The 12813-nt window shown below is 43.0% G+C and overlaps 1 protein-coding gene across 2 annotated transcripts in view; it reads left to right on the forward strand.

The window, feature by feature from the left end:
• Positions 1-12813, forward strand: part of Morc2 (MORC family CW-type zinc finger 2) — a 37805-nt gene that overhangs the window by 16712 nt on the left and 8280 nt on the right. For both annotated transcript variants that reach the window (XM_046439510.2, XM_046439509.2), the window contains exons 6-17: positions 2281-2389; positions 5622-5781; positions 5895-6006; positions 6541-6666; positions 7345-7424; positions 8108-8190; positions 8436-8521; positions 9877-10017; positions 10115-10269; positions 10406-10534; positions 11078-11183; positions 11500-11632. In XM_046439510.2, coding sequence (XP_046295466.1) covers positions 2281-2389; positions 5622-5781; positions 5895-6006; positions 6541-6666; positions 7345-7424; positions 8108-8190; positions 8436-8521; positions 9877-10017; positions 10115-10269; positions 10406-10534; positions 11078-11183; positions 11500-11632 — 1420 coding nt within the window. The remainder of the gene's footprint in view (positions 1-2280; positions 2390-5621; positions 5782-5894; positions 6007-6540; positions 6667-7344; positions 7425-8107; positions 8191-8435; positions 8522-9876; positions 10018-10114; positions 10270-10405; positions 10535-11077; positions 11184-11499; positions 11633-12813) is intronic.

Below are 12813 nucleotides of genomic sequence, written 5' to 3' on the forward strand. Positions count from 1 at the left end.
CTCTGTTTCAGCCTCAAGAGCTACTGGGATTATAGGCATGTGCCGTGGCACCTCCCCCCGCCCCCACCCCGTTTGAGATGTGGTCTTGCTGTGTTGCCCAAGCTGTTCTCAAACTCATGATTGTTTAGACTCAGTCTCCCAAATAGCTGGGATTATAGGCATGTGCCACCATGCTTGACTTTCCCCAGAGAATTCTGATACAGGTGCTGTAACTACCCCACATAGGTCTTTTACACTGGTGGGAAATCTTGATTTCCTACCTGGATTGTAGGGTCAGATGCCTCCTATCTGGTCCTGTTAGTTCTCTGGGTTCAGTTTTACCTTTCTGAATGTGTTTTCTAATTTAGAAAATGGGGATTTTCTTTTCTAGGTACTAGGGATTGAACCCAGGGCCATTTTCATGCTAGGCAAGTGCTCTACCAATGAACTTTTTACTCCCAGCCCTTTTTACAAAAATATTTGCATTTTTTTTTTTTTTTTTTTAAAGACATGTATGGTCTTGCTAAGTTGCCCAGGCTGGCTTTAAACCTGTGATCCTCCTTCCTCAGCTTCTTAAGTAGTTGAGTTCTAACTTCGACCTTATTCCTCACATGGAGGTTCAGGAGTAAATGAAATGTGACTCATTATGAAAGTGCTTAGAAGACTGGAAAGGAACTTTTATAGAAGTTGAGAGTGTTGTCGTTAGCATATCCTGTAGACTAGTGAAGGTCCCATTGAAATGGAGCCATCTAGTGTTCAGAGTAGGCAGTTTAGTCATTTTGAAATCAGTTTCAGAAATTGAAAGTTTCAGGATGAGGTGATTTGTGGCAGAGTTAGGCAGAGAAGCAGAAAAGCCACCAGAGAGATGGTGTTTTGGGGTTCTTATCATTCAGGCTCTCTGGTCAAGATAAAAAACAGAGGGAAGAAAGAGACTCAAAGAGAGTTTTTACCATGTTAGAGTAAGGGCAAGTTTTGCCAGAAAGTAAGATAATGTGTTTCCTTTTGCTACCTGCAGTCTTCAGGGAGGAGGACTGAAATTGAGGGGAAGGAGCCCTGCCAGAACCTTGGTTGCTGGAGGAGAAACAGGACTTGGCAGCCCCTAGGGCATCTCTGGAGAGTGTCCTGGGAGTTTTCCTGAGTGTTTGGGGAAATGGGGCATGACATTCATTTATGTGCTTGGCATGCCAGTCTGGTTTGTTTTTGTACACAGAAGACAGTAATGAGGCTTCCTACCTCCGTCATCTCCCGGGGGTGTTTTGAGGACTAATGAGATAATAGCCATAAAATCCCAGAAGCTGTTCAGAAGAAGAAAGGAGCTAAACAGCTTCATTGTTGAATGGGCAGTCCTCCCAGTGGTGCTTCATGCTTCTGCTCTGCTCCATGTTGGCTGGAAAGACCTGTCTCTGCTTGCTCCTCAGAAAATTTAACATGGCCAACAGGAAGGAAGCACTAGGTTCTACTCATACTTTTTTTTTTTTTTTTTTTTTAATTTCTACTCATACTTTTGCTTTGTGGAAATCTTCAAGGCACAGTTCCCAGAAACCACTTGCATCCAAAAGTAAGGACCTGCATGTGTCCTAATGAGCTTGAGGTGGCAAAGCAATTCTGAGATAGAAGATGGCTATAATTATGGGTTATAATCCAGTTGCAAGCCTCCTGGTTATTGAGAATTCTATTTTGTTAGGACCTAAGTTTGGCTGAGCCGTGGGTTCATACTGGATTTTGAAGGACTTGTAGGCATAGACACTGGGCTGTTCCAGGATGTTGCTGCTGTTTGAGGATTTCACGGGAGGGGAACTTGGATCAGTGAAGAAAGGACAGGATGAAAACTGGGTGTGGCCCATATAGAAGTCAATATGGTGAAGGTATCAGTTACTGAGATCTGCTGGTGGTACAATCAGAGACACAGCAACTTTTGTGTGACTGGAATGAACCTGGAACTTGAGGGCACAGGGTTACTTGTTAGCTTTATTGTAACAGGCTGGGAGTGAGACTTACTGGGGGCTTATGGGTCTACAACTACTGAACTTTAGAAGGATGGCAAGAGAGCCCTGTATGGAGGGTAAGTGTGGATGAGAAGGTTGTAGGTAAAGATGGAGGAATTACAGGCTTATCAGAAAAGCAAAGCAAAAAGTGTTGAACAATTGGGAGAGGAAACAAAGGCTGTGGAGCTCAGCTCAGGTGCTGGGACCTAAGGAGGCCTTCAGAAGAGCCCTTTAGAGGCAGTTTCAATCATATCCAGAGGGTGAGGTAAACTTTGAATCTCTTGGACAACAACTGGTTTTCTTGTTTCCCTTTCAGGGGCTCAATGCGCATTGGGAAGGATTTTATCCTCTTCACCAAGAAGGAAGACACTATGACTTGCCTCTTCCTGTCTCGTACTTTTCATGAAGAAGAAGGCATTGATGAAGTAGGTTCCATCTTTGTGGTCTGAGTCACTACACCACATTTCCTGAGTCTGCCCAGGCTGTGTCCATAGGCCTTTATAGTGCTGGGCTCTCTGGGGTTGTTGGATTGATGCACTTGCCTCTGTCACAGGCTTATCTGGTTGAATGAATTGGTTGAAGAGGTAAGAGAAATGATAATATGAGAGGAAGTGAAATTTCAAAGCACTTAGAAAACAGCTGTCTTGTTTCTGAGAATGAAACTGTTAAATGGCAGAAATCAAGAGTTGGATTTGCAGCTCCTCCAGATCTTCAGCTTGAATCCATCTGTGGAGGGTGTCACCATGGAGAGCTATGTTATAAGGGAGAGTATTTTGGGCTTCCCTGACTGTGGGTGGAGATTGTAGCTAATGGTAATAATGGGAATAACAATGTCTTTCCCATTTGATGATAGTGATTTTGTGGAATGGGCTTTGAGAATATTTTCCTTTTGAGGAACTATGTTGCTGTTACTACCTTTGTCAGAAACTACAAGTCACACAATCTTCAAGGTCTGGGCAGATAGTGAAACAAATGAGTGTATGGAAAACATTGGCATGAGCTTGTTATTAAATGGCAACTGCTATTTAGTTTCACTTTTGGAGTGGCTGCTACACACTCCAGTGATTATTGCTATGTTGGAAAATTGGGTTAATCCAGAATATTTTTACTTTAAAACATTTTTGTAGTATAATTAATTGATTCTTTTTGTGACCTGGTAACTCATGTATCTGCTCATATGTATTCTTATTGAGGGGATTAGGGAAGTTCTCTGGTCTATCTAGTCTCAAACTGGATTCTTACCTCCTTTCATGTGTAATGGAGGTAAGAGCTTGAGAAAAGGGCCTGAGAGGTTCTGTAGAAAGAAGTCCATGGGTGTCACTAAGCAGAAAGTTGAATTCACAGTTTCAGTTTAATTCCTCTCTGTTGCTTAGGTGTGATTGAATTTGTTCTGGTCCTGTTTAGTCACAGCAAACTAGTTCATGCTGTGAATAGCAGAGTGTCTTTTCTTGTCTTTACTTAGCAAGCCAGTGGATTTGTTTTCCTTTTTGGTGCAGTACATTAGTTCATTTGGCATACTTGGATTGAGGGATGCACTACAGTTGAAAAAGAGCAGGCTTCCTGGAGAAGGTAGGATGGAAGAACCTTGCTTGGATTGGGATGTTTGGGAATGTTTCCTGGTCCAAGTATTAGAGTGAACTACCTGATAGGCCCTGGTTGTGGTAGGCTGTTGGGACTCATACCAGGGAGGTAAGAGACATAGATGGAGTCATTATCTGTTTAGGATATTGGATCTACAGATGTGGAGATTGATCAGGGAAGGGTGAAAAAGGATGAGAGGGGTGGTGGGTCATTTATGGTTTTGGTGTGGCAGGGCCTAAAAGGAGTCCGTGGGGACAGTGGGCTACCTGGAGCAGAGTGGGGAATAGAAGTGGGGCATGTGAAGGGGTTAGTGTAAATTTGTTCCAGACATGCAAAGTCAAGTCTAGATCTGGAGTTGTGGGAGGTCTGGGCTCTGGGCTCTGAAGGAGAGAGTGGAGTGAGAAGAGGACCTGGGATTTAGGCAGGCTAACGTTGAAAGTTCAGAGGAAGGAGAAAGTGGCAAAGGACAAAGAAGGGTAACTAGAAAGGTAGGAAGTAAACTGGGAGAGAGGTTACATTGTAACTGAAAGAGAATTGACTTAATAGGAGGAATGGGTGCCATTGGAAGTAAGTGGCCATGGTTTAAAGTGATGCCAATATCACCTAGGACTGTTGTAAAGATTGGGAGATAAAAAATGCAGGTACAAGTTCATAGTACACAAATGGAAATCAGTTCCCTTGGTAGAAAAGCTAGGTTGAAAACTCTTCCTTACTTGGTGCTGGAAGGTCACTATTTTGGATTGTACTCTAGTGTGAACTCAGCCAAGATTTCAAAATAAGATCATGTTTGGCTGAGGAGGAATGTGTCCAAACCAGCCCCATGGTTGAATACTTTCAGTGCAAAGCTTAGAAATCAGTGGTGTCTCTTAACAGTTTATCTTCCTGGCACTTCAGATAGAGAGTCTCTTTGTCCTGAGGGTGGGCCAACTGGTTTGAATCCCTGAGGTGCCTCAACTGCTTTGCTGTGTTGAGAGAATTCCTTCAGTCAGCCCTCTGCTGAGCTCTACAAGGGACTGCTGGCTCAGAGGAAGGGGGAAGGGCACAGTGAATCCACTAGGGAGTATTTGAGGTAAGGTTTTTTGAAGATAGAATAGGATTTTAAAAAATATTACTTAGGTATAATTCTAAGTTCCATATATGTGGAAGAAGGCATTAATACACACACACACACAGAGTTGAAAGAATAATTTTAAAACAAACAACCGTGCAGTCGCCACTATGGACCAATGTTAGAAACCCTCTGTGAGCCTTCACCAATCATATTCCTTGTTGCATCCTGAAGGAACAACCTTCAGGTAACTTTTGGGATGATCGTTTCTTTTTGTCTACAGTTTGTTATCTGTGTGTGTATATCTAAATAGTAGTTTACATCTGCCCATTTATGAGTTTTATGTAAATGGACTTGGACTGCAGGGTTTTTTATATTTTTTTATAACATTTTATTTATGAGATTCATCCATGTTGATAATACTAGCTGTTTTGTTCATTTTTATCAGTGCAGAGTATTCCATTGTGTAAATATATCAGTTTAATTTAGCCTCTATATAGTGGATGTTTGTGTTATTCCTGTATATGTTTACTGACACTTTTTTTTTTTTGAGACAGGGTCTTGTTAAGTTGCTGGGGCTGGCCTCAAATTTGCAATCCTTAGCCTCCTAAGTAGCTGAATTATAGGCATGTGCTATCGGCCTAGTTACTGATACGTTTGCACAATTTTTTTTTTTCTAGGCATTTACCCTGGAGTGGGATTGCTGATTTATAGGTTCTATTATGTGTCTTTAGATTTATTAGATAATTACAAATATTTTTACCAAATTAATATAATGGCTAGGGTCATGCCAAAGAGGGAACTGCCCATTTAGAGAACTGTGGGGCAGAAGCCAGCACATCTTGAGAGGAAATATCCCAGAGGTTGAGTCTTTGGAAGTGGCAGAAGCCACAGAGCCTCCAGACTTCTGAGCTTAGGCCTAAGGTTCTGGGCAATGTGGAACCACTGAGGAAGAGAGAAAATAGCTGTATATTTTTGGGGAAGCCTGTTTTGGGGTTTCACAGCTTCTATCTGTGCTTACTCCAAAGGTGATTGTTCCATTGCCTACCTGGAATACTCGGACCCGGGAACATGTCACAGACAATGTGGAGAAGTTTGCCATCGAGACAGAACTCATCTACAAGTACTCTCCTTTCCGCACAGAGGAGGAAGTGATGACCCAGTTCATGAAGATTCCTGGGGACAGTGGTAAGCAGGCTTTGAGCCTCATGCCCTAGAATCTGGGAGATCCAAGGCCACAAGTAGTGTGGGCATGGGCCAGGAGTGCCTGGCAGAACAAAAGGAAGATTTCTGTTCTTCAGGAACACTGGTGATCATCTTTAATCTCAAACTAATGGATAACGGAGAGCCTGAACTAGACATAATCTCAAATCCAAGAGATATCCAGATGGCAGAAACCTCCCCAGAGGGCACGTGAGTGTGGCTGGGAAGGGAGGCATGTCCTAGAACTAGTCTTTATTCTCTTAGGAGGTGGCTTCAGCATAAGAGAAGAGAGCTTATTCCCTGCACTTCTCTCAGTGGCAGTATTAGAGTTTATGCAACTGAGAGCACATGCCTGCTTGGCACATGGCAACAGGACAATAGCTCCTTAGCAAAGCTTAAAGAAAGGATTAATGATCCCCTGTTTCACCTCCTTGATTTGACAGAAGAAACAGAGACCTGGGAGGGGAGAGGAATTATCCAGGGGTCCACAGTAGGGCAGTGGTAGGGCTAGGTGAAGTCTGTGGGGAACACCTGTGCTTGGGGACACAAGAGCTGTGGGGGACACCTATGCTTGGGGACACAAGAGGGGGCAGGTTGTGGTACCCATGCGAGGGAGCATCCCATCAGGGTGGCAAGAAAAGCTAAAATATAAGGTGGAAAGGGAAAGGGCCTACAGTGGGGACCTTGGTTAGGATTTGGGGATAGGGGTAGGTGATAGCACTACTCTGTTCTTGCTGCCTCCAGGAAGCCAGAGCGACGCTCCTTCCGAGCCTATGCTGCTGTGCTCTATATTGATCCCCGCATGAGGATCTTCATCCATGGGCACAAGGTGCAGACCAAGAGGCTCTCTTGCTGCCTATACAAGCCCAGGTAGGGGCCTGTCCACCTTGACTGGGGCTGGAGCCTGGCTGAGTTTTTTTGGGGAATTGTTGGGAGTAATTCAGTATGAAAGGCTCTGACAGTGCTGGTTGTGTTGGGGCCTTTAATCTGAGTCATTGCTCAGTCCTGAGGGAGGGACAAGTGGCTGATAGGTTGGGGAGTTCAGCCATCTAAGCTTGTCAAGCAATATAATGCTTTCTGATATGTGGAGGGTGGCACAGCTATTGTAGTCTCTCAGTTTTAGGGTCAAGGGACCTTTAGAACGCTCCACAGGAAAGCAAAGGCTCAGTCTTTTTACTGAGGTTTGTCTCTGCTGTGAGATTAATGACACCCTGGTGAACATCAAAAACAAAGGGCTGGGGTTGTAGCTCAGTCATAGAGCACTTGCCTTGCATGTATGAAGGAAGTGGGTTTGATCTTCAGAAACACATAAAAATAAATAAATAAAGGTATTGTGTTCTTCTACAACTAAAAATATTTAAAAAGGAACAAAAACAAACAAAAAACCAAAGCAGAGGCCAAGGGGCAAGTGGAGTAAGGAATTGAATTTGTTCGGTAAAATTAGTTCGGATTTGTTTCATCAAAAGGGGCCAGGGTACTTTCTGAGCTGCTTGGGTTGGCTGCATGCCCTACTGGCTCGGTACTCAAGTTACTTTTTCCATTGTTCAGGATGTACAAGTACACGTCAAGCCGTTTCAAGACCCGTGCCGAGCAGGAGGTGAAGAAAGCAGAGCATGTAGCACGAATTGGTAATGCCATTTCCTATGTAGGAGGAGAGCATGGGATGGGAGTCCCTTGGGAGAACACTGCTGAGAGCCAAAGCAGGGGTCTAGGATTAAGGCTGTTCTCCTGAGCCTTGGTCCAGTTCCTATCCAACTCTTTCCCCATATCCAGCTCCCTCAGTACTTTTTTCTCTAAATTCTACTCTCTTCTGCCATTTTTAGAGCCTTATCTAAAATACTTTCAACTCTTTCGCTTGCCCAGGGTGAAGAATCCCACACTGATCTTTGATCCAAATACTTGTGAAATTTGTTTACCTGACTCCAGGGCAGAAATCTCAAGGTCTCTCACCAGGGATACCAGGACTTCTTAGAGATTTTTGGCTGCTTGATGGCTAATGATAGGCTGAAAATTTCTTTTGGCCTCCAGCTCAATTTGAATTGCCTTGGGTGTTTGTTTTGTTTTACCTGTTCTGATTCATTTGGAAGTTTGAAAAGCATGTCTTATGTGTAAATAGTACCTGCTTCACATTTTCCTTTCTGAAGTAATCCTGTAGTCTAGGCTGGAAGGGCTGTTCCAATGTTCCTCACCAGCTGGCCTTTTCCTTGCTGGTGTATACACTTTTTGTATAGCAGGGACTGCTCTGTGGATCCAGGAGGGAAGAGAGTTTTGAACCTTTGAATTCTTTATTGTTGTTTCTTCTGGGTTTCAGCTGAAGAGAAAGCTCGGGAGGCAGAGAGCAAAGCTCGGACATTAGAAGTACGCCTGGGTGGAGATCTCACTCGGGACTCAAGGGTAAGGCCTCATACCATTCAGCTCCTCTCCAGCATATCTGGCACTTACGATCCCTTACCATGTGAGCCTGGTCGAGCAAAATACAGCTTTTGAATTTGTCCCCAGTAGGGATCATTTTCTGTAGGAAAAAGATAAATCTCTGGGTGTGGTTTTAGAGTAATAGAATTTTATATGTAGTGTCATAATATACCTCCTGGGGCCCAGAGTACCTCCTCTGCTTACCTGATCCTGATGTGTGTGTCCAGGTCATGTTGCGACAGGTCCAGAATACAGCCATTACTCTGCGCAGAGAAGCTGATGTCAAGAAGAGGATCAAGGAGGCCAAGCAGCGGTGAGGGAGCTGTCCTTCGAACTTTTATAATGATGTAGCTTTTGAAGGTTGCCATTCTGTCACCAAGACTACTTTGAGAAAGACAATATTGTGATTCCAAATGCTTTACAAATATCCCTGCAGGGGAAAGGTTTTACATTGAATTTCCAGCTCTTCCCTAAGCCTACAAAAGGCAAGGCAAAGCTGGCACCTTGAACACTTAACTGTCCTCACCAGCAGTTATCTCACCTTCCTTCTTTACTTCCTTCCTTTTTTCTTTTTTATCTCATTACTGAGGATTTAACCCAGGGGCATTTTGCCACTGAGCTATGTCCCAAGCCCTTTATAAGTTTTTATTTTGAAACTGGCCTTGAACTTGGAATCTTCCTGCCTCAGCCTCACAGGTGGCTAGTGATATAGGCATGCACCACTGTGTCCTGCTCTTTCTTTCAATGGATGTACAAGGGCTGAGGGTATAGCTCATTGATAGAATATTTGTGAAGTCCTAGTTCAATCCCCAGTACCACCAAAAGGTGGAAAAAATAGATATACAAAATGCTCATTGTATAGAACTTGAAAAATACAAAACATTTAAGAAATACAATTCTAAGTTAGGCACACTGGTTCATGTCTGTAATCCCAGTGACTCAGGAGGCTGGGGCAGGAGGATCACATTTTCAAGGCCAGTCTCAGCAATTTATGCTTTTATCATCTGGTGATAACCTACTCTTAGTTTTTTGTGTTGCACATATATACATTCATAATTTGTTCTCTTCTTGCTATTTACAAATGTGGAGTAATGCTATATATTGAGTTTTGTAGATTTTTAAAATTTAGAATATTCGTTTGTCCTGGTTCACTAAATTATCCCCTTGTCCTTTGTCCCAGCTTCATGTCTAGAGCCTTTCTGGGGTGTAAATTCCTATGCCTGCAGGTTACTTCAGTCTTCATCCTTTCATTGCTCGTCTGCTTTTCAGGCATCCAGTATTTTGTTGACATTAATCAACATAATGGTGTCTTCTTTCATGTGTTTTGTGAATTTTTGCCTAAATTAAAAAATTAATTTACTATCACATTAGTGGAGTTTGGGGGGAGGTATGAAGACAACCTGTGTTTATTTCTACCATGTGTCTATCTTTGTGGAGATTTGCAGCAGCTTCTCAATAACTCATTCATACAAAAACTTGTCCCTGTTTTTTTATTCAGAAAGTCAGAATCATATGCTTTTAATTAGGGAAGCTTTGAGTTTTTGCACAGTGTGCTGCGAGACTACTAGATCACATAGGTTTAAGCTTAACACTCTTCATTTCCATGGTATTTGTATGCTAATGAATAGATTTGCCTGTAATTAATTAATTTTTGGTCATTGTTCTTAGAGCACTCAAAGAACCTAAGGAACTGAATTTTGTTTTTGGGGTCAACATTGAACACCGGGACCTAGATGGCATGTTCATCTATAACTGTAGTCGCCTGATAAAGATGTATGAGAAAGTGGGCCCACAATTGGAAGGGGGCATGTGAGTACTAACCAAGCGGAGCTTTCTAGACCAAGGAGGATGGCAGGAGGGTTTTGGCAACTGAGATGACAGGACTGTGTCCTCATTCTCTTTGCAGGGCATGTGGAGGGGTTGTTGGAGTTGTCGATGTGCCCTACTTGGTCCTAGAACCTACACACAATAAGCAGGACTTTGCTGATGCCAAGGAGTACCGGCACCTGCTGCGGGCTATGGGGGAGCACCTGGCACAGTATTGGAAGGACATTGCCATTGGTAATGGGACTGGACTGCTAGGCCTTTGGTCGTTCTCTTTTTTCTTCAGCCTTAAGAGGCTCTTGTGGCTGGAAAGGGTGAGTTTAGGAAGAGGGCAAGGCTGACTACTAATGTGATTGTGGGTGTTGCCTTCTAGCCCAGCGTGGAATCATCAAGTTCTGGGATGAGTTTGGCTATCTCTCTGCCAACTGGAACCAGCCCCCATCCAGTGAGTTGCGATACAAACGCCGGAGAGCTATGGAAATCCCCACCACCATTCAGTGTGGTGAGTTGGGGTGGTTGGAACCCTCCTCCTGAATCCTTTCCATTGTAGTCTTTGACCACTCCGGCTTCCTTTTTATCTGCATGCTGACCTCCTGACTTGACTAATGTTCATGGATCTAATTCTAGGGATATGTCTGTTTGTTGATAAGTTTTGCAAGCTCAGTCTTAAGGCTGTGCCAGTTTCTCCTGACCCTGCTGAATGAGGCAGAAGGTCACCTAACCTTTCAGGTTTGTCTTGTCATAGATGGGTCCAGGCTCAGTGGGTTTGGTACCATATTTCTAATGTGAGTGCATGACTGAACCAGGATCCAGTTGGAGGAGGAGGGGTTTGGGGTATTTATAGTCCATAAAGTTTTCATCTTTGCTAGAATTATTGTCTCTGAGAAAAATTACTGTTCTGTAAGGACAGGCAGAATTGGCACTAAAGAAAAGATCTTTGTGTGGATAGTCTGGGGCATCCTTGTCTTGGGTCTGGCTGTGAGGAGTTTGGATTCCAGATATTATTAATGGGATGTGGCTAACGTGGGTGTTTTCCATGTCACAGATTTGTGTCTGAAGTGGAGGACCCTCCCCTTCCAGTTGAGTTCAGTGGAAAAAGATTACCCTGACACCTGGGTTTGTTCCATGAACCCTGATCCTGAGCAGGACCGGTGAGCACTTTTTCTAACACGGAGATTGTGAATAATCTACCACCCTTTTTTCCTCACTATTTCTCCACTCTTTGGGTAAATAATTTACTACATTTCTTGAGACCAGTGCTCACATCCTTATCTCTGGCTTGCTGTACTTAGTAAATGCCCAAAAAGGAAGAATAGACACATGTCCTGCAGTGCATGCCAGTTTCATGCCTTGAGAGTTCTGAGGAGGTTTCTTCTTTGAGAGAAAGCAGGGTTGGCTGAGGAGAAAAGTCCCTGCCCTGCTGGAGCTTTGTCTTGCCATGGCCTCCCTAGCTTTTTCTCTTTACAGGTGCGAGGCTTCTGAACAGAAGCAAAAGGTTCCCCTGGGGACATTCAAAAAGGACCTGAAAACCCAGGAAGAGAAGCAGAAACAGCTAACAGAAAAAATCCGCCAGCAGCAGGAGAAGTTAGAGGCCCTTCAGGTGTGTGGGCAGTGGGCAGAACCAGCCTGTATAGGGTCTTCCTTGGACCCACTGTCAATTTTGCCCTCCACTCACCCATGTATGCTGGTCAAGGCTTTCCAACCCTAGATTGCAGGCTCTGTTTTTCAAGTATGCCTTGCTTATTCTTTCAAAAAAAACTATTTTGTTTATATACTCCAAAGTAGTCCAGTTTATTTAGGATGGATGAAAAACTCGAGAAAACATCCTGTTGTAGAATTAACCACATTAAATATCCTTCCAGTTTTTTCACAAATACCTAAATGTAATATATATAAATACAATTATATTTTTCATAAAAGTATGGAGATTATGGGTTGGGGTTGTGGCTCAGTGGTAGAGCACTCACCTATCACATGTGAGGCACTGGGTTCAATCCTCAGCACCACACAAATAAAAAAATTAAGTCATTGTGTCCATCTACAACTAAAAAAAAAAATATTTTTTAAAAAGGTATGAAGATTATGCCACCTATGTATTTAATGACACACACACACACACACATGTATTTTTTTTTTCTTGGTAATTTTCTAGAAATGAAATAGAAAAAGAGTTTGAAAAATTGTATGGCTTTAGCCAGGCACAATGGTGCATGCATGCCTGTAATCCCAATGACTGGGGAGGCCAAGGCAGGAGGATTGCAAGACCAGTCTCAACAACTTAGTGAGAATTTGTCTTAGGATCAAAAGGGTTAGTGATGTAGCTCAATGGTGAAGTGCTACTGGGTTTAATCCCCAGTACCAAAAAAAAAAAAAGGAAAAAAAAAGAAAAAATTGGTGGCTTTTTAAATAAGTCATATGAAGTTACCCTTCAGAAGATTATTTAATTTCTATTTTTTCAGCCTCCCACCCCCAGCAATCCTAGAAATTGAACCTAGTACCTCTTGCATGCTAGGCAAGTGCTCAACCAGTAAACTGTACCCCCTAGTCTTTTTAATTTATTTTTTGTGAGATAAAAGTCTCACTGAATTGCTGAGGCTGGCCTTGAACTTATGATCCTCCTGTCTCATCCTCTCAAGTAGCTGAGATTACAGGTATGTGCCACTGCACCTGGCTTAATTTCTATTCTTTACCAATATAAGAGTATCATTTTCAAATGTTTTCACAAATACATAGGCAGAGATATGTATCTTAAAATTTTTATTTCTTATGTGTAACATTGGA

This window comes from Marmota monax, unplaced genomic scaffold (genome assembly GCF_021218885.2).
Source record: "Marmota monax isolate L192 unplaced genomic scaffold, Marmota_monax_Labrador192_F-V1.1 WCK01_AAM20220418_F8-fsc00253, whole genome shotgun sequence".
Lineage (NCBI taxonomy): Eukaryota > Metazoa > Chordata > Mammalia > Rodentia > Sciuridae > Marmota > Marmota monax.